Raw genomic sequence first — 18,109 nt, 5'->3', positions numbered from 1 at the left:
TTAAAACAGTTTCACATAATTGGTTATGTATGTTTTGGAAAGATCTTTTAAAAAAGATGTCAACTTGAATTTGACAAAGGTATTTCATAGGGATTATTTTATTCATAGTTTCTCCTCCATCATTGATTTAAAATTATTAACTAACTGTGAACTTCTTTCTCTTCTGTAGGCCTTACAGCTGCAGCATCCCTTGTGTCGTTGGCCTGGGCCTTGGCATCTTACCAGAAAGCTCTTCGTGATTCCAGGAATGATAAAAAACCCATCAGCTACATGGCTGTTATCATTCAGTTCTGTTGGCATTTCTTCACTATTGCAGCCAGAGTCATCACCTTTGCTTTGTTTGCATCAGTTTTCCAGCTGTATTTTGGGATCTTCATTGTCTTGCATTGGTGCATCATGACTTTCTGGATTGTTCATTGTGAAACGGAGTTCTGCATAACCAAATGGGAGGAGATTGTATTTGACATGGTTGTAGGAATAATCTACATTTTCAGTTGGTTCAATGTTAAAGAAGGAAGAACTCGGTGTCGACTTTTTATCTACTACTTTGTAATCCTCTTGGAAAACACTGTCTTGAGTGCACTGTGGTATTTGTACCGAGCACCTCAAATAACAGATGCTTTTGCCATACCAGCGCTTTGTGTTGTCTTTAGTAGTTTTTTGACTGGAATTGTTTTTATGTTGATGTACTATGCCTTTTTTCATCCAAATGGACCAAGGTTTGGCCAGTCACAAAGGTGTGCTTGCAAGGAGCCTGTGGCTACTTTCAATTTGCCTGCAGAGACAGCAGCAAATACTTTGAGGGCTATGACCCAAAATAGGGAACAGAAATTCACAGAAAGGGATGGTAGCATGCCTGTTTTTCAGGTTAGATCTACTGCACCCCCTACACCATCTTCTCGCACTCCAAGGATAGAAGAAACAGTGATCAAAATTGATCTTTTGAGAAACAAATATCCAGCATGGGACAGACATGTTTTGGACAGAAGTCTACGAAAGGCTATCCTTGCTTTTGAATGTGTATCTTCTCCACCTCAACTTCAATACAAGGATGAAGCCCTCATTGAAGAACGGCTGGAGTATGAAACTACTCTGTGATAAGTTAACACATTGTTTTATTAAGAAAATCACTTGCCAAACCAGAGGTTGAAAGTAGGGTTGTGGTGTAACAATGGGTGGAAGATTTTCAATGTGTGCTGCAAAGAGAGATATGGTAAACATATTCTTTATAAATCAGATTTTGATGCACACAGTATATTGATTTAAGTGCTGCCTTGAGCATCAATATTAATGAATTTTGGTGAGGCAGACTAACATTACTATGATTACCATTTTGTTAGAACTTTAATAATATGGTGCTAATTCATCTGCCAATAAAATTTACCAAATTGGGCTTCTCTGAGCTGTCAAGAATTCAAAATGCATTCTTTGCTGGCAGTATGAATATGCACATTTTCTAGTATCTTAGAATGAATAATATTTGCAAAATCTATCTCTTCGATTTATGTAATCAGGAGTTTAAATTGTAATTTTTTTTTTAAATATATATTGTGAACTATAGTTGAAAGTAACTTTTTAAATGGATAATCGTGATATTGTGAACTAAATTTTATGCAGATGTTGAAAACAACCTTGGCAGCTTTCCATTCCAGATTATATCATGATGAGAACTGAAATGGAATTTTAAATATCTAAATACATGTATAAAACTTAAGTAAAAGTATCTGTACCAAAACACAAGCCTGCACTTCGTAGCTGTTTAGTAATCTGATGGAGCTTATAGCCCTGGATTTTTAATATCAGAAATGGTTGTAATGATCTCAGTGTAGAAGTGAAGCAAAAGCTATGAAATTATTAATTTTGTTTCAACCTCTACAAATTCAGACACACTCTATTAGTGCATTGGGTGAGACTTATTTAAGTAGAGTATAAGCACATGCTGCCAAACTAATTTCCAAATATTGGAAAGAGTTCTCAACAAACCCAGTTCTACTAACTGACTATGAAATTTCCCTCAATATTGAAAGCGCTATTGAGCTACAAATCCAGATTGTAGTCATTACTCGTGCAGTCAGAATGTGCACTCTATAAAAAGAATAATGAGGGGCAAAACGTTTTGCAGACTGTTGCAAGAGAAGATTGGTAAAATAATTTCTACTTTGTTGAGTGTACAATGGCATTGCATTCTGTGGCAGTATAATTGTATAGATCAATTATGAGTGATTGGTTGCGACTGTGGTAGGGAGAAGCTTTAAAATCATTGCATTAGAAAAGATTGAACTTGCTTGTCAGTAGAAGCTGTTTTTACTTATTGTACAATATTTAAGTTTCTGTTATTAATAATTACCGATACAAGTGCTTTTGTCTGAAAAATCTAAATTCAAAGAGAATATGCAAAGAATAGGTTAGAAAAATTGTTCTTTCTTTTCAAAAACATTGTAATTAAGAAAACTTTTATAAAGGATAAAAACTTGTTTCGGGATTTTACTTTTTTGATTAACTGAACACTATGTATATCATATATGTTAAAAGGTGTTTTAATCTGTTAATTTAGTGCAAGATAAAATTCCTCCAATTTTCCATAATTTGCATTAATGTTTCAGTTGTACAGTATTCTATACATGTCAGCCATGGATATCTTAATGTGTAGATATTAAATGACCTCTTGCCAAATAGGTTATTATTTGTCAATCTGTACTTGTAGTCCTCTGGCATTATAGTAATTTTGAAGCAGAAACTTTGGTCAGTATTTCGAATACATAGTATACTACAGCCAGATTGACAGTTATCAGTAATTTGTGGAGGATGATTGCAGTTCAGAGAGTTTAGGTTGGGTGAAAATGGTTCATATTGCACCATTGATTAATTGATATTTTCATCAATCAAACATATCTCTGATTTGTTGACTACATTGAGTAGTTTTGTAATTTTTACACAATGATATAAATTGCAGCAAAAGTCATTTATTCTTTGTCCCTAAATTCATATTCAAATAAACAATTTATACAGTTACTAATTAGCAAATAAATGTTTGTTCGATTTGTTATTTACAGTATAAAGTTAATTAATAAAGTTACTATAGAATCATATTAGGCAGCTTTTACATTCTCTTGTTGTGGACATAGGCTGAATCTTTGCCCAAGATAGCCTTAGTGAACTGTAAAAAAAGGCCTTTCGGTCAACAGTGACTGCAATCTCTAATTTAATTAGTCAACCACTTCAAAGGACTTTGCATTTAATCCATGTTTTAAGGGAGAAACACTTTACAATAATGTCAAATACTAGTAACAAACAATAAAAGGGTGCTTTAAAGATTGCAGACATCAATCTTCCCTGAAATTCTGTACTTCTGTCATCATTGGAAAGTCCGTTATTTAATATCCATATTTAAAATTTACAGTTTAGAGTTCAGATTTTTAAAACTTCTTTGAACATCAAATTATTACTACAAAAAATCTGTGATCCCTTTGCAAATTTAAAAGCTGGAGCTTGCTAGAATGTGAAATAGTTGAGTCAAATCATATAGCTATTTTGAAAAGGAAATTAAGTAAGTTGATGAGAAAAGAAATGAATAGAAATAATACCAAGTGGTTTATATAAGGTAGGTGGAATGCTAAGAAATGATAATGGAATTCCCAGTAAAGACTAGCAAAGCAGAATAAAACAGAACAGAAAGAGGTCATTCAGCCCATCATACCTATACCAGCTGTAAAAAAGCTACGCAACCATTGTGATTCCCTGCCCTCTCCATATAGCCATGAAAGTATTTCCATCATAATGGTAAATCATCATTCTATTGGTGATGGATGTTATACACATCTGGGAATTTGACACTTGAGTCCCATAGTAAATCATACATATTCAGTCTAAATATTTCCAAAATATTGTACTGTGGACTTCTAAAAAAAACTACTGCCGTATAGTATCCCACAGAAACTAACCTATAATTAGTAGATTTTCCTTCAATATTCACTGTATGTGATTTACTTGACTATTTATCCTCAAATCTTTCTGCATTAAGTTCTGATGTGGAGGAGCTGGTGTTGAACTGGGTTGGACAAAGTTAAAAATCACACAACACCAAGTTATAGTCCAACTGGTTTATTTGGAAAAACACTAGTCTTCAGAGTTCTGCTCCTTCATCAAATGCTAGTGAGAGAGGAAGACATTAGATATAGAATTTATAAGGAAAAGGTTAAAGGGTCATAGAACTCATGTGAACAAATTGAACACACCTAAGATGGCTCTTCAATCTTTAATCAGTTAGAATAGAGGTGCAGGTTTTGATTGAGTAATATGCAAATCCCAGAATTTCTTTCAAGTCACTGCCCTGAGATAACTTAAGATGTTATCAATATAAAGAAGTGACACCTCCTGTAAGACAATATACACTCACATATATAGACACACTCTTACACACTCTCTCAAATGCATATACTCCCTCACACTCATACATGCACTCTTTCAAACTCACACATAAACACACACTCTCTCTCTCTCTCTCTCTCTCCTCCTGACATACACACATTCTCCCCCTCTCTCTCGTGCACACGCACACAAGCATGCACATATAAATCTGTAGGGTGAATTTGCATTTGCAGATTTGTATTTGCAGAGTTAAAAATCACATAACACCAGGTTATAGTCCAACAGGTTTATTTGGAAGCACTAGTTTTCGGACCGGTGCTCCTTCATCAGGTGGTTGTGGAGTATATAGCTGATGAAGGAGCAGCGCTCCAAAAGCTAGAGGTTCCAATAAACCTGTTGGACTATAACCTGGTGTTGTGTGATTTTTAACTTTGTACATCCCAGTCCAACATCGGCATCTCAAAATCATGTATTTGCAGATGCATTCTAATATTGTTCAAACAACATGCAACTTGTAGATAGTCAGTCAATGTAGCATTTTATAAACTCCTACTTTGGAAATAAAACCAGCCTGACTCCAGGTAAAGACACAGACAGATTCCAAACAATATCTCACATCCAAAGTACGCTGTCTGACCGTAGGTGACACCTCCTTTATATTGATAAAACATTCAGTTATCTCGGGGCAGTGACTTGAAAGAAATTCCAAGATTTGCATATTAATCAATTGAAACTTGCACCTCCATTCTAACTGATTAAAGATTTATGAGCCGCCTTAATTGTATTCAATTCATTCGCATGAGTTGTATGATCTTTTGACATATCCTGATAAATTCTATATCTAAGGTCTTCCTCTTTCACTAGCACTTGATGAAGGAGCAGCACTCCGGAGAGTAGTGTTTTCAAATAAAACCCGTTGGACTATAACCTGATGTTCTGTGATTTTTGACTTTGCATTAAGTTGGACATTGTATTCTTTTCCATGTCATCTTCTTTCATTACCAAGCCCTGATACTCTTTTGTTAATAATTTCTCTCAAACTTCATAACATTCTTATTAAGTAAGATTACACATTTCAAATTTTTTATTTAAATCTCCAGTTTTCTTGGTGCAAAGGTGGAATTAATACACTTTAAAATTAGTATGATATTCAATGGAGGAATGCAAATCTTATTTCTATCAATTATTCCCAGTTACCTTTCCTTTATTAAAGTAGGGCTGAGATAATTCAAGAATGCTAGTTGGTCAAATTATATGAAAAACATTTGGAAAACTGTTATTTGCTAACAAAGATAATGTCACTTCCAAACATAGTTGGCAAAAGAAATAAAAGCCACTTAATGCATTGGGTAGTTGTTAAAGCAAAACAAGCATGAATTCCATTATGTGGAAATATGCAGCCACTTTTGCACCTACCTATTTTCTAATGTCATTTCTATAGACCATTTTCTAATGTCATTTTCATATGAATGGCTGATTGAAAGTGAAACTCTAATAACATAATAATGTCTTAGGTTTCACGTTTCATCACTTTTACTCCAATTGCTATTACAAATATTCTAACCTGTGCAAAATGCATGCCCAAGATCTTGAGGCATGAGAAAAAAAGGCAAGAGTTATTTTTAGTGGCTGGTAGCTAGATTGGTAGGATTTCCAAAAACGTTGACATTGAATATCTGTGGACATCCTTTAGATTGTCTATTGTTACTGTTGTCAAACATCTGTGGAAACCTCATGGAAATAATGTAAAACCCACTATTATTTCTAATTCAATGTTGTTTTGTTTTTTTCCTTGCCAGGTAGCTTTACATTTTTTAAAATTGCTTCCCACAAATCAGTTACCATTTTCCCCCTTGCTCATATGGAAGCTGAATAAAACATAGGAACCTAGGCAAGAAGCACTGCTAGATAGATTGCAGAAAGAAAATCCTCGAGCTAAATACAAACAGAGTTTGGGATTAATTTCATACAGGAAACTTCCTGACTTTCAAATATGGTTACTATATTAAAAGTCCTAACTAAGACACATTGTTGTTGACAGCCCTATGCTCAACAACTCGTATAGCACCAATAGACTAAATCATGAAAGGATGTTTCATTAAAAACTGTTCATACACACACATAAACTCTAGAGACTTCATAAATTTGTGTGACCATGAACTGTTTGTGAGAATGCCTAATATTTTTACGCAATTGTTTCTTCTTGGTACCAAGGTATGAAGTATGGATCCTTTATACCAATCAAGTACTATGTATTACCTAAATAGAAGAAGTAGGGAGCAACAATGTATTAGTAGTAACTGAATCCTGAAAAGAACTTTTAAATGCAACATCTCTTGTGTAGTTGCATTAACAACACGACAGAGCCTCCTATTTTGCCACATTTTCAACTATTGTTCGAGCTGATATGAATGTCTCATGCATTTGATGGTTTAACTGGTACTTAAAGCTTTAGTCACCTCTATGAATATGCCTTCTGCAGCTCTCCTTGAAACACGTTTTTGTTGTTTGCAAGAGGTCTTCCCCTCAGCCCAATCTCCTTACTTCCAAACCAATGTAAGAACCTGTCCAGCTGGCTTGGAAAGTGGAAACATAATGGATGGAGTTAGGCATCATGCCTTCCAAGTGATTTCTCCAACACTTAAACACAGATCAGAAACTTGCCTCCAGCCAACATAATTTTGTAGATACCTGGTCTTTAAAGTGAATAGAGGCCTTTAAATCCTGCAACAATATACTGTATTTTCTAGTAAGTAATTACAATGCCTGGAGTTTGTGTAAATTATTTGAAGTGTGCTGATCTCAGAAGTCATCAGTACTAATGTTGTTGGGTGGGTGACATTCTGGCTTGTTACACTTCTATTGGGAGTCATGACCAATCACAAATCTGTGGAAATATTTTCTTAATAGATTTTCTCTTGTAGATTTCATCAATGATTATCACCACCTACCTTTTTGCTTGCTCCACTTTTACAGTTGCCAATTTGTAATGTTTGCCCCCGATTCCCATTTATACCAGTTTTGTTAAGACTCCTTATACCACACACTGTCACTCACATTTTACCTATGAAATTCAGTTCTTTTGACAATGTTTAAACCAAGACTGTAATTTGGTCTGGAGCTATTTTGTCTAGGCAGAACCCAAACTGGGCATTGATGAGCAGGTTGTGCGAAAGAGGGGCTGCTTGATAGTACTTTTGATGACACCTTCCATCATTTCACTGATGATTGAGAGCGGACTGATGAGGTGGTAATTGTCTGGATTGGATTTGTCATGCTTCTTGTGTGCAGGGCATACCTGGAAAAATGTTCACATTGTCAGGTGGTTGTCAAACATGAGGTAATGGAACAGCTTGGCCAAGGGTGTGGCAAATTCTGGAACACAGTTCTTCAGTACAGGTGCCACAATGATGTAAGCCTTTGCAATATCCAGTGCCAACAACCATTTCTTAACAGCATGTATACTAAATAAAGTTGGCTCAAGACTGGAATCTGTGCTGCTGTGGATCACTGGATGAGCTCCACAGGTCATCCACTTGGCACTTTTGGCTCAAGATTGGTGCACATGCTTCAGCTTTTTAATTTTAATAAAAGGTGTTGGGCTTTTCCATCGTTGTGGATGGGGACATTTTTGGAACCACCTCATCCAGTGAGATATTCAAGTGTCCACCACCATTGTGGCAGGACTGGAGAGCTTAAACCTGGTCCTTTGATTATGGGATTGCTTAGCTTTGTCTATGACAAGCTTCTTATGCTATTTGGCAACCAGTAGCTGTTTGGTAGCTTCAGCAGGTTGACACCACATTTTTAGGCATGTCTGGTGCCGCTCCTGGCAATTATGACAGAGTCAAATTTCTGTTTACCTGAGTCTAAAACCTGAGATCTCATCTACATTCGCACAAAGGAGTCACTCCAAAGCAGGAAAGGTTCATACTCGGAACATGCTAGCCAAAAATGATAAGCTAGAATGTCTGCATGAAATCATGCTGCTCGAACAGCTGGGAGGAGACTCAAGGAGACTATCTACAACCATAACCAAAAGCTTCATCAAAGAAGTGGATTTGATTAGGTCTTAAAATGGGTGTACAAAATTTGGCTCCTGGTATCTTTTGTTTCCAATGGGACAGAAAGATTCTGGAACTGATCACTCATTCCAAATAATGGTTTGAAGTCTCATAAAGTCCCAGCGGGTAAAACAGCAACTCTCATGCTTATGTGTGAGGGTTTTTTTAATGGACCAGCCCTGGAAATATTCCAAAGCATCCACTTGGTATAAGTAGATGAAAAGGAAGACCCTACCTAAAAGCTCTCCATGCTACAATTCTTCACATGGAAATTGCTTGATCTCTCCACTTGGCTTTTTGTCTCTTTAGGATTTCAGGATGTTGATCTTCTGACAGAATATTGAAAGTCACTAATAAATCACCAATTTCATCACTCCATCACAACTTTTCCATTTTTTTTTCATGATTAGAACACCTCCAAATATTTGTGTGATGCACCCTCAGGGTTCCAAATATGAAATCTTTTGCATTTTCTCCTCTGTCTTACATTGCTTTCCTATGTTTTACACTGGTTACACTTTGGCAGACATTATTGGTGTTGCATTTTTGATTGGTTTCTCAAACAAAAATCTTTGCTATTAACAATCCAATGGCTACCGTTCCGGTGCAAAACCACAAATTCATGAATAAGACCTGTGCTGCAGCTTCTGTTTATTATCATATGTCCATAAAGCAAAGTCAATAGGATAAATAAGGAAATTTGTACAAAGACTTCATAATCGTCCTGAAAGTAAAACTTGTAACCTGTTTCATTGACCAAGTTACATACAGTTATTTATTTGAAACATAAATAACATGTTGTATCTGCAGAAAAGTATAGAAGTAGTAAGGACAAAGTATTCTCTTAGAGCAATAGAAAGCAGCAACTTTAGATTGGCCATGTTAAAGCTGAGATTTTTCATGTGAACTGAGATAATTGAAAATATTGTGAATTCTATGTTAACTGTTACTTTAATTTATGACATTGGATTTTTCTAGATTTTTTTTCAAAATCCTTTTTGTATTATAATCAAAACTTGCTTCTGAATAAATAGAAATCTTGTGCCCAATGTTCCACCTAGATCCACAAGACAACACAAAACAGAAACAGGTCAAGGTCATTCAGTCCCCAAGCCTGCACCGGAATTCAATAAGATCATGGCTGATTGGACAATCTCCATGTCAAATTTCCTGCCCTTTCTCGTAACATTTGATTCACCTACTAAGCAGGAATCTATCCATCATAATCTTAAATATACATAAGGAATCTGCCCCACAGCTCTTTGCGGTAAGGAATTCCAAAAACTCACAACCCTCTGAGATATGAAATTCCTCGTCTTCTCAGTCTTAAATTGGCACTTCTTTATTCTGAGACAATGTCCTCTGGCTCTAGACTCTCCCATAAGGGGAAACATTTGCCCCAGCGTTTACCCTGTCAAGCCCCTTAAGAATCTTATATGTTTTAACGAGATCACCTCTCATTCTTCCAACCTCCAGTGAGTTGAGTTCTGTCCTGCTTAATAATCATAATAGAATCTCTCCATTTCAGAGATCATCCAAGTGAACCTTCTCTGAGTTCTCTTCGATGAAATTATATCTTTACTTAGGGGACTAAGACTGTTCATAGTACTCCAGATGTGGTCACACCAGCATCTTTTACAGTTGCACTAGGACTTCCCTACTTTTATACTCCAATCCCTTTGAAATAAAGACCAATATTCCATTAGCCTTTCTGTTTACCTGCTGCAGTTGTGTGCTATTACCTTCAAGTCCTTAAGTTATGCAGTTTCCTGTACTTTTTCTCAATTTAGTTAATATTTTGCCCTTCTGTTCTCTCTTCCAAAATGAACAGCTTTGCTTTTTTCCACAATTATACTCATTCGCCAACTTTTTGTCTACTTACTTAGCCTGTCAGTATCTCTGTATAAGCTTTTTATATCCCAACACATTTTCCCATGTTTATGTGGGTTCCGCTGAGTGCTCCAATTTTATCTCACAGTCCAAAGATGTGCAGGTTAGGTGGATTGGCTATGATAAATGTGAGATTCTGCTAAATAGGGTGGGGGGTGGGGCCTATGTCTGGATGGGATGCTTTCAGAGAGTTGGTGTAGACTTGATGGGTACAATGGCATATTTCAGCATTGTAGGATTCTACAACTTTCTGTCAAACTTGTTGAATGCCTTTTGGAAGTTCACATACAACACAGCTACTGGTTCCCCTCTATCCATTTTAGCTGAGATTTCCTCAAAATACTCAAATAGATTTGTCAAATATTATTTGTCTTTCATGTAGCCATGCTGGCTCTGCTTGAATAGATCATGATTTTCCATATATTCCATATATTTCCTTATTAATTGATTCCAATATTTTTCCAAAGATAAATGTTAGATGAATTGGCCTACATTTATTTGCCTTTTGCCTTCTTCATTTTTTAAAAAATTGTGGAGTCACATTAGCAGTTTTCCAATTATTTTATAATTCTCCAGAAAGCAAGGATTTTTTTTGGAAAATTACACCTAATACATCCACTATCTCTCTGGGTACCTCTTTTCAGATTCTAACACAATTTTTTTAAAGATGCTGGTGGTGGTACTTAATTCCCCCAAATTCTTTAGTAGTAATGGAACACTCAAAATATATCTGTCCATAAAGACTGATGCAAAATATCTGTTTAATTCTTCTACCATTTCCTTGTTCCCCAAAACAGCCTCCCCAGATTCATTTTCAAAAGAGCCTACGTTGCTTTGACCTTTCTCTTCCTTTTTACATATTTAAAGAAGCTCTTATTGTCAATTTCTATATTCCTCTCCAGTTTGCAGTCATAGTTTACTTTCTCTGACTTTATTATCTTTTGCTGGATTCTGAATTTATCCCAGTCTTTGGGGGTTATCACTGATTTTGGTCTCCTTATATTCTTTTACTTCTTTCTTAATACTCTCCTTAACTTTCTTGGTTTAGCCATGTCGATTATCCCTCTCTTAGAATCTTTCTTCCAGACTATGTATTTTCACAGAGCCATGAATTACTTCATTAAATATCTGCCACTGCTTGTTGGTGTCAGTCCTGCTACTCTATCTTCCTAGTCACTTTAGCTATAACTATCCTCAACTCACTATCAAACTTTTCACTTAAGTTAAACACAATAGTTTCTCACCCAACCTGCTCACTCTTGAACTGAATGTTAAATTCTATCATGTTAAGATCAAAACTTTCTGGAGGATCTCTTACTCAAATGACCTAATTTATTCAAAATTCTGTCTTGTAGAAAGTGCTGAAGAATTCAGTATATGAAAGAAGAAATTTCCTTCTCATCTCTTCCCTAACAGGAAGTTTGAGGATATATGGATGTCCAATGAAAACCCTTGCAATGCATAATTACATTTGGATGCCATCTCTATGTATGGGCTGAGTGGATGCCACGTCTACGAATGGGCTTTCCAAATGCCTCAAATTGCCTGAAATGAAAGATCATCAATTGTGGAGGGAAGCATCATAATGGCACTGTAATATTCTGGATCTGTTCCTAATGTGTACTGTTCATGCATTCACCTCAAACAGGTGAATCATCCTGTTCCTGCAGTTTGGTAAAAGTCTAGCATCATCTCAGAATGGTTATTGACTCTATTGACTTTTTTTAAGAACAGCGTGTATTCCAATTGTATATATTTTCTGCCAAGCCCTCAAGCTCTGGAATTATTTAAATGAATCTGTCTGTCTTCAATCTTCACCTCCACCCACTTCAAAACCTTCATTAAAATCAATTTCCTTAGCAAGCTTTCCATCATTCCTCATTCCACTTTGGTTCAGCATTGTTTTTGTTATGCTTCTATGGGAATTTTCCATGTCCAAGGATCTATATAAATGCAAGTTATTACTGTTATTACTGCGTACATTCCAGCAATGAAGAACTTGGGTACCGAAAGTAATAAGGTTATTTCCATACCTATTTTTATTTAATCTTGTTCAAATAATAAGCTTAAAAATATTGGACAAGCAGAAGACCTCCGGCGTACCCTTGAAATGTTTAATAAAGACTAAAATTCAAGGGGCTGAGGAGAAAGATTCTACTATTCGAAGGTGAATCCCCTCCTGTGAGATTTTTGGGGTCTCAGGGCTGCTTTTCATGCCTGCAGCCTTTCCTTCGCTGTGGAACAGCGTCCCTGACAGCGAATGACGTAAGCATTGGCAAGAAAGTCGGGAAAATCACATGAGATCAAATTCACAATATTGATAGCAAAATATTCCATTTTCCAACATGAGATGATATGGTCACCATTGTGTTGTAAGAAGGCCTTTTTACATCCACTAACATTCTCATTTTACATCATCTCACCTCAGTGAATGTAATTTACTATTCTCCCAACCATCAAAGAGAAATTGGACGCAGACATTTTCCAACACGAGAGTTAGAGCAGAAACCTGGTAATTTCAGCTTGCTGCTTACTCATCTGGATCTGCATCTTGGCCAACTTCTCACCAATGCCTCAGAGCACACTCCATGCGCAACTATCATCATGACCACCAAGTTCTTATTAGCCATATAGGGTGCTAGTTTCCACAGATATCACCACAATTGGCACTTCTTTTAGTGGGGGTAGAGCATGGGAAATTGTTCTTGTGCCATCCCTCCACCAGGAAAAAAAAATTAGTGGTGAGCCTGGAACAAACCTGCCCCACTCTCATAAAACACTGTGGCCTGGCTGAACCCACCCACCACCAACCCCCAAACACATGTGGTGAAGGCCTGTAATATCTATTCCAAATAGACATACATCTTGAAAATGATGAAAATAAAACAAAGAACTGAGAAAGCTAGAAATCTGAAACAAAAACATAAATTGCTGGAGATTTTGATTAAGAAATGCATTACTGCTGTAACTAGGGAGTATATTTGTGAAAAATCGTGGGTAGAAATTACAAATAAGAAAGGAAAAATGGGATTATTCTATAGCCCCCCCCCCCCCCGCCATTAATAAGAGGGAAATTGAGAAACAAATATGTAGAGTGATCTCAGGTGTATGTAAGTATAATAAGATTGTAATTATGGAGGATTTTAATTTTCCAAATATTGATTGGGGCTACCATATTGTTAAAGGTTTGGATGGTGAAGAATTTGTCAAATGTGTTCAAGAAAGCTTTCTTTATCAATATGTGGGTGCTTCTACTAGAGAAGGAGCAAATTAGACTGTTTTTGGGGCAATAAGTCAGGGCAGGTGACTGAAGTAAAAATGGGGGAACACTTCGCATCTTGTGATCATAATTCTATTAGTTTCAAAATGTTTTTGGAAAAGTATAAGCCTTCCATAAAAGTTAAACTTTTTAATTTGAGTAAGACAAATTTTAATAATATGAGACAAGAATTTCCAAACGTTGTTTGGAGTAAACTGTTCACAGATGTCTGACAAGTGGGAGGCCTTCAAGAATGTGATGATGAGAGTTCAGAGACATTTTGTTCCGATTAGAGTGAAGGTAAGGCTGGTAAGATTAAGGAACAATGGATGAATAAAGATATTGAGTTCTAGTCAAAAATAAAAGAGAATCTTATTTTAGATACAGACAACCTGGTGCAATTGAATCTCTTAATCAATATAAAAATCAATATGGGTGGCACGGTGGCTCAGTGTTTGGCACTGCTGCCTCACAGCACCAGAGACCCGAGTTTGATCCCAGCCTCGAGTGACTGTCTATGTGGAGATTGCACGTTCTTCCCGTGTCTGCATGCATTTCCCCCAGGTGCTCCAGTTTCTTCTCATAATCCAAAATATACGCAGGTTAGGTGAATTTGCCATGCTAAATTTCTCTCATAGTGCCCAGGAATGTGTAAGTTAGGTGCATTAGTCAGGGGTAAACCAATGGGTCTGGGTGGATTACTCTTTGCAGGGTTGGTGTGAACATGTTGGGCCAAATATCCTATTTCCACACTGCAGGGATTCTATGATAAAGAGTGTAGTGGCATTCTTAAGAGAGAAATCAGAAAGGCAAGGAGGGGATAACAGATAATTGGCAGATAAGGTTAAGGATAATCCAAAGACATTCTATAAATACATTAAGAGTGAAAGGGTAACCAGAGAGAGGGTAGCGCCTCTTAAAGATCAATGAGATCATCTTTCTGTTGAAACCCAGAAAATGGAAAAGATTCTAAATGAATATTTTGCATCAGTTTATACTGTGGAGTAAGAAATGGAGTCTACAGAATGTAGAGAAATAAACTTTGATGTTTTTAAAACCGTTCACATCACATAAGAGGAAGTTCTAGAAAACCTAGAGAATATAAAGGTGGATAAATCTATGGGACCTGATCTAAGAATTCCAGAATATTGTGAGAAGTAAGAGAAGAAATTGAGACACCTTACAAAAATATTTGCCTCATCCATAACTATGGGTGAGGTGCCTACTGACTAGAGGATGACTAATGTTGTACCTTTGTTTATGACTTCGGTTATGGGTAAGTTGTTGGAGGCGATTACAAATGATAGGATTTATAGAGATTTACAGAGGCAAAAATTGATTAAGGCTCGTCAGCATGGTTTTGTGTGAGGAAAATCCGTGTCTCACAAACTTGATTGAGTTTTTTGAGGAAGTTACCAAAAAGAGTGATGATGGCAGAGCAGTTGACATTGTTTATTTGGATTTTAGTAAAGCCTTTGACAAGGTTGCTCATGGTAGACTAATTAGTAAAGTTAAGTCACATGAGATTGCTAAGTAGATACATAATTGGCTAAGTGGCAGGAGACAAAAGTAATGGTGGAGGGATGCTTTTCAGACTGAAGGCCTATGACCAGCGATCCACAGGAATCAATTCTGGGTCCTATTTTGTTTGTCATTTATATAAATGATTTGGATGAAAATGTACAAGACATGGTTTGTAAGTTTGCACATTACACCAAAATTGGTGGCATTGTAGACAGTGAAGAAGGTTTTCTAAGATTACAAAGGAATCTTGATCAAATGGGTCAATAGGCTTAAAAATGGCAGATGGAGTTCAATCTGGATAAATGCGAGGTATTGTATTTTGGTACACCAAATGAGGGTAGTGCTTACACAATTAATGGTAGGGCCTTTGGGTAGTGTTGTGGAACAGAGTGACCTAGAGGTGCGGGTACATAATTCTTTGACATTTGCATCGCATAGGCAGGGTGATGGGAAAGGTATTTGACACGCTTGCCTTCATTGCTCAGTCCTTTGAGTGTAGAAGTTGGGAGGTCCTCTTGAAATTATGCAGAACATTGGTGAGGCTTCTTCTGGAATACCGTGTCCAGTTCTGGTCACCCACTTATTATCAAGCTGAAGTGGGTTCGGAAGAGATTTACCAGGATATTGCCAGGTATGGAAGGTTGGAGTTATAAAGAGAGCTGGGTAGGCTGGGACTTTTTACATTGGATCATAGGATGTTGAGAGGCGATCTGATAGACATTTATAAAATAATGAAAGGGATAGATCGAGCTGTTGTCTTTTCCCCAGGATGGGTGATTTCAAGAATAGGGGGCACATTTTTAAGGTGAGAGGAAAGAGATTTCAAAAAGATATGAGGCAAATGTTTTTACTCAGAAGGTGGCTTGCATGTGGAATGAACTTCCTGAGAAAGTGGTGGATGTGGGTAAAATTACAACATTTAAAAGATACTTGGATAAATACATGAATAGGAAAGGTTTGGAGGCATAATGGGCCAGGAGGACACAGGTGGGACTAGTTTAGTTTGGGATTGTGTTCGGCATAGACTGGTTGGACTGAAGGCCTGTTTCCATGCTGTATGACTCAATGCCTCTATACTCAGCAGATCTGGCAGCATCGATGGAGAGAAAACAGATATCTTATTTTGAGTGTGGTGCCCCGTCTTCTGAACTATTCTAAAGAATCACTAGACTCCGAAATGTTAACTGTGTTTTCGTTCCACCAGATGCTGCCAAACCTGCTGAGATTTTCCAGCAATTTTTGTTTTTGTTGAAAATAATCAAACCTGTGTGCAATTCCAAAGTTGTCAAATGAATGAGCTGCTTTGATCCCTGAAGATTCAGACTTGCATACTGACTTCAGAATACAATTTTATTATTTACATGCTGCATTTGAATTCTCAATTTTTCAAACATTGTGAAGAGTCACATTTACTTTGCATTTATGCATGATTGTGCCAGCAGGTTTATTCTCTGTAAATAATACTGCAATTTTTTTTTGGTGTTTACCCCTGTCTTAGTGGAAACTAAATTCTGTGGAACATGTGACTTCCTAGTCCTTTAATTTAAGTTACATTTGTTTTTGCAATTTATTTATTAATAGTGATCAGTTATAGCAATTTTTATATCTAAATTTACCCTCACTTCCAGTTCATTTTGACTTAATATAATTAGAATATTTCTATTTTACTCCTTTTACACAGACAATGCTACTACATCTGTGATGCTGCTATTTTCGATCTCGTGACATTGGACAACAAGAAACAGGGATGTGGAAAAAAAAACATTGAGTTTACAATGTCAACAGTTTTGACAGTCAGGAATCCATATTGGAAATTTGAGTACATACTTGCCCTAAGAACTATGACCTGTTTGATTACCGGTCTCCTTCCTATCGGAAAGATGTTGTGAAACTGGAAAGGGTTCAGAAAAGATTTACAAGGATGTTGCCAGGTTTGGAGGATCTGAGCTACAGAGAGACGCTGAACAGGCTGGGGCTGTTTTCCGTGGAGCGTCGGAGGCTGAGGGGGTGACCTTATAGAGGTTTACAAAATTATGAGGGACATGGAAAGGATAAATAGACAAAGTCTTTTCCCTGGGGTCAGGGAGAAGAAGGAAGAGGTTTAGAGTGAGAGGGAAAAGATACAAAAGAAACCTAAGGGGCAACTTTTTCATGCAGAGGGTGGTACGTGTATGGAATGAGCTGCCAGAGGAAGTGGTGGAGACTAGTACAATTGCAACATTTAAGAGGCATTTGGATGGATATATGAATAGGAAGGATTTGGAGGGATATGGGCTGAGTCCTAGCAGGTGGGACTAGGTTGGGTTGGGAGTCTGGTCGGCATGGACGGGTTGGACCGAAGGGTCTGTTTCCATGCTGTACATCTCTATGACTCTATGTGGTCCCACTGGGCAAACTTCTCCAAGTGTAGCATATATTCATAAAGTTATTCCCAGAATCATAGAAACTGTGGAAACTGGCCCTTCGGCCCAAAAGGTCCACACCGGCCCTCTGAAGATTAACTCATTCCCCTACCCTATATTTACCCCGACTGATGCAGGGAACCTACACATCCCTGAACAATTTAGCATGGCCAATTTACTTAACCTACACATCTTTGGATTCTGGGAGGAAATCAGAGAACCCAGAGAAAACCCATTAAGACACAGGGAGGCACATGCCTGAGGCTGGAATCAAACCCAGGTCCTTGGCACTGTAAGGCAGCAGTGCTAAACACTGAACCACTATGCCACCCTATTCCACTTTATTTGTTTTACCATGAAAGAATTCAGAATGCGCTTAAAATGAAGAAATAATATAATTGTTTTAAATTACAAACCATTGTACATCTCTTTAATGCTGAGTTGATATGTTTTTCCCCTTTGCTATCTGTGGTTTTAATAGAAGTCTGCACATATTTCAGAAACTCAGACACACAGCAGGATAGCTGCACTGACCTCAGTATCTATGGGCTCAGGAGGGAATAAAAACACTAAATACTCCTACTCTTTTTTGCTGTTCCTAG

General features: G+C 37.1%; 1 protein-coding gene across 2 annotated transcripts in view; it reads left to right on the top strand.

Moving 5' to 3' along the window:
* xkr4 (XK related 4) overlaps positions 1–17,762 on the top strand; it is a 506,923-nt gene extending 489,161 nt beyond the window's left edge. Inside the window, exons 3-4 of one of the 2 annotated variants that reach the window (XR_006311413.2) lie at positions 170–1,213; positions 16,787–17,762. Coding sequence is in view for 1 of the 2 variants with exons in the window: in XM_043688364.2 (XP_043544299.1) it covers positions 170–1,098 (929 nt within the window). In the remaining variant the exon portion in view is untranslated. Of the gene's footprint in view, positions 1–169; positions 3,007–16,786 lie in introns of those variants that run through there. The other variant, XM_043688364.2, reaches the window with a different exon arrangement.
* The last annotated feature ends 347 nt before the right edge of the window (positions 17,763–18,109 follow it).

Source organism: Chiloscyllium plagiosum, unplaced genomic scaffold (genome assembly GCF_037043375.1).
Source record: "Chiloscyllium plagiosum isolate Xiang-an unplaced genomic scaffold, Cpla_swu_hap1 HiC_scaffold_4, whole genome shotgun sequence".
NCBI lineage: Eukaryota > Metazoa > Chordata > Chondrichthyes > Orectolobiformes > Hemiscylliidae > Chiloscyllium > Chiloscyllium plagiosum.
The sequence above is the reverse complement of the archived record's forward strand: the minus strand, read 5'-3'. Positions and strand labels throughout refer to the sequence as shown.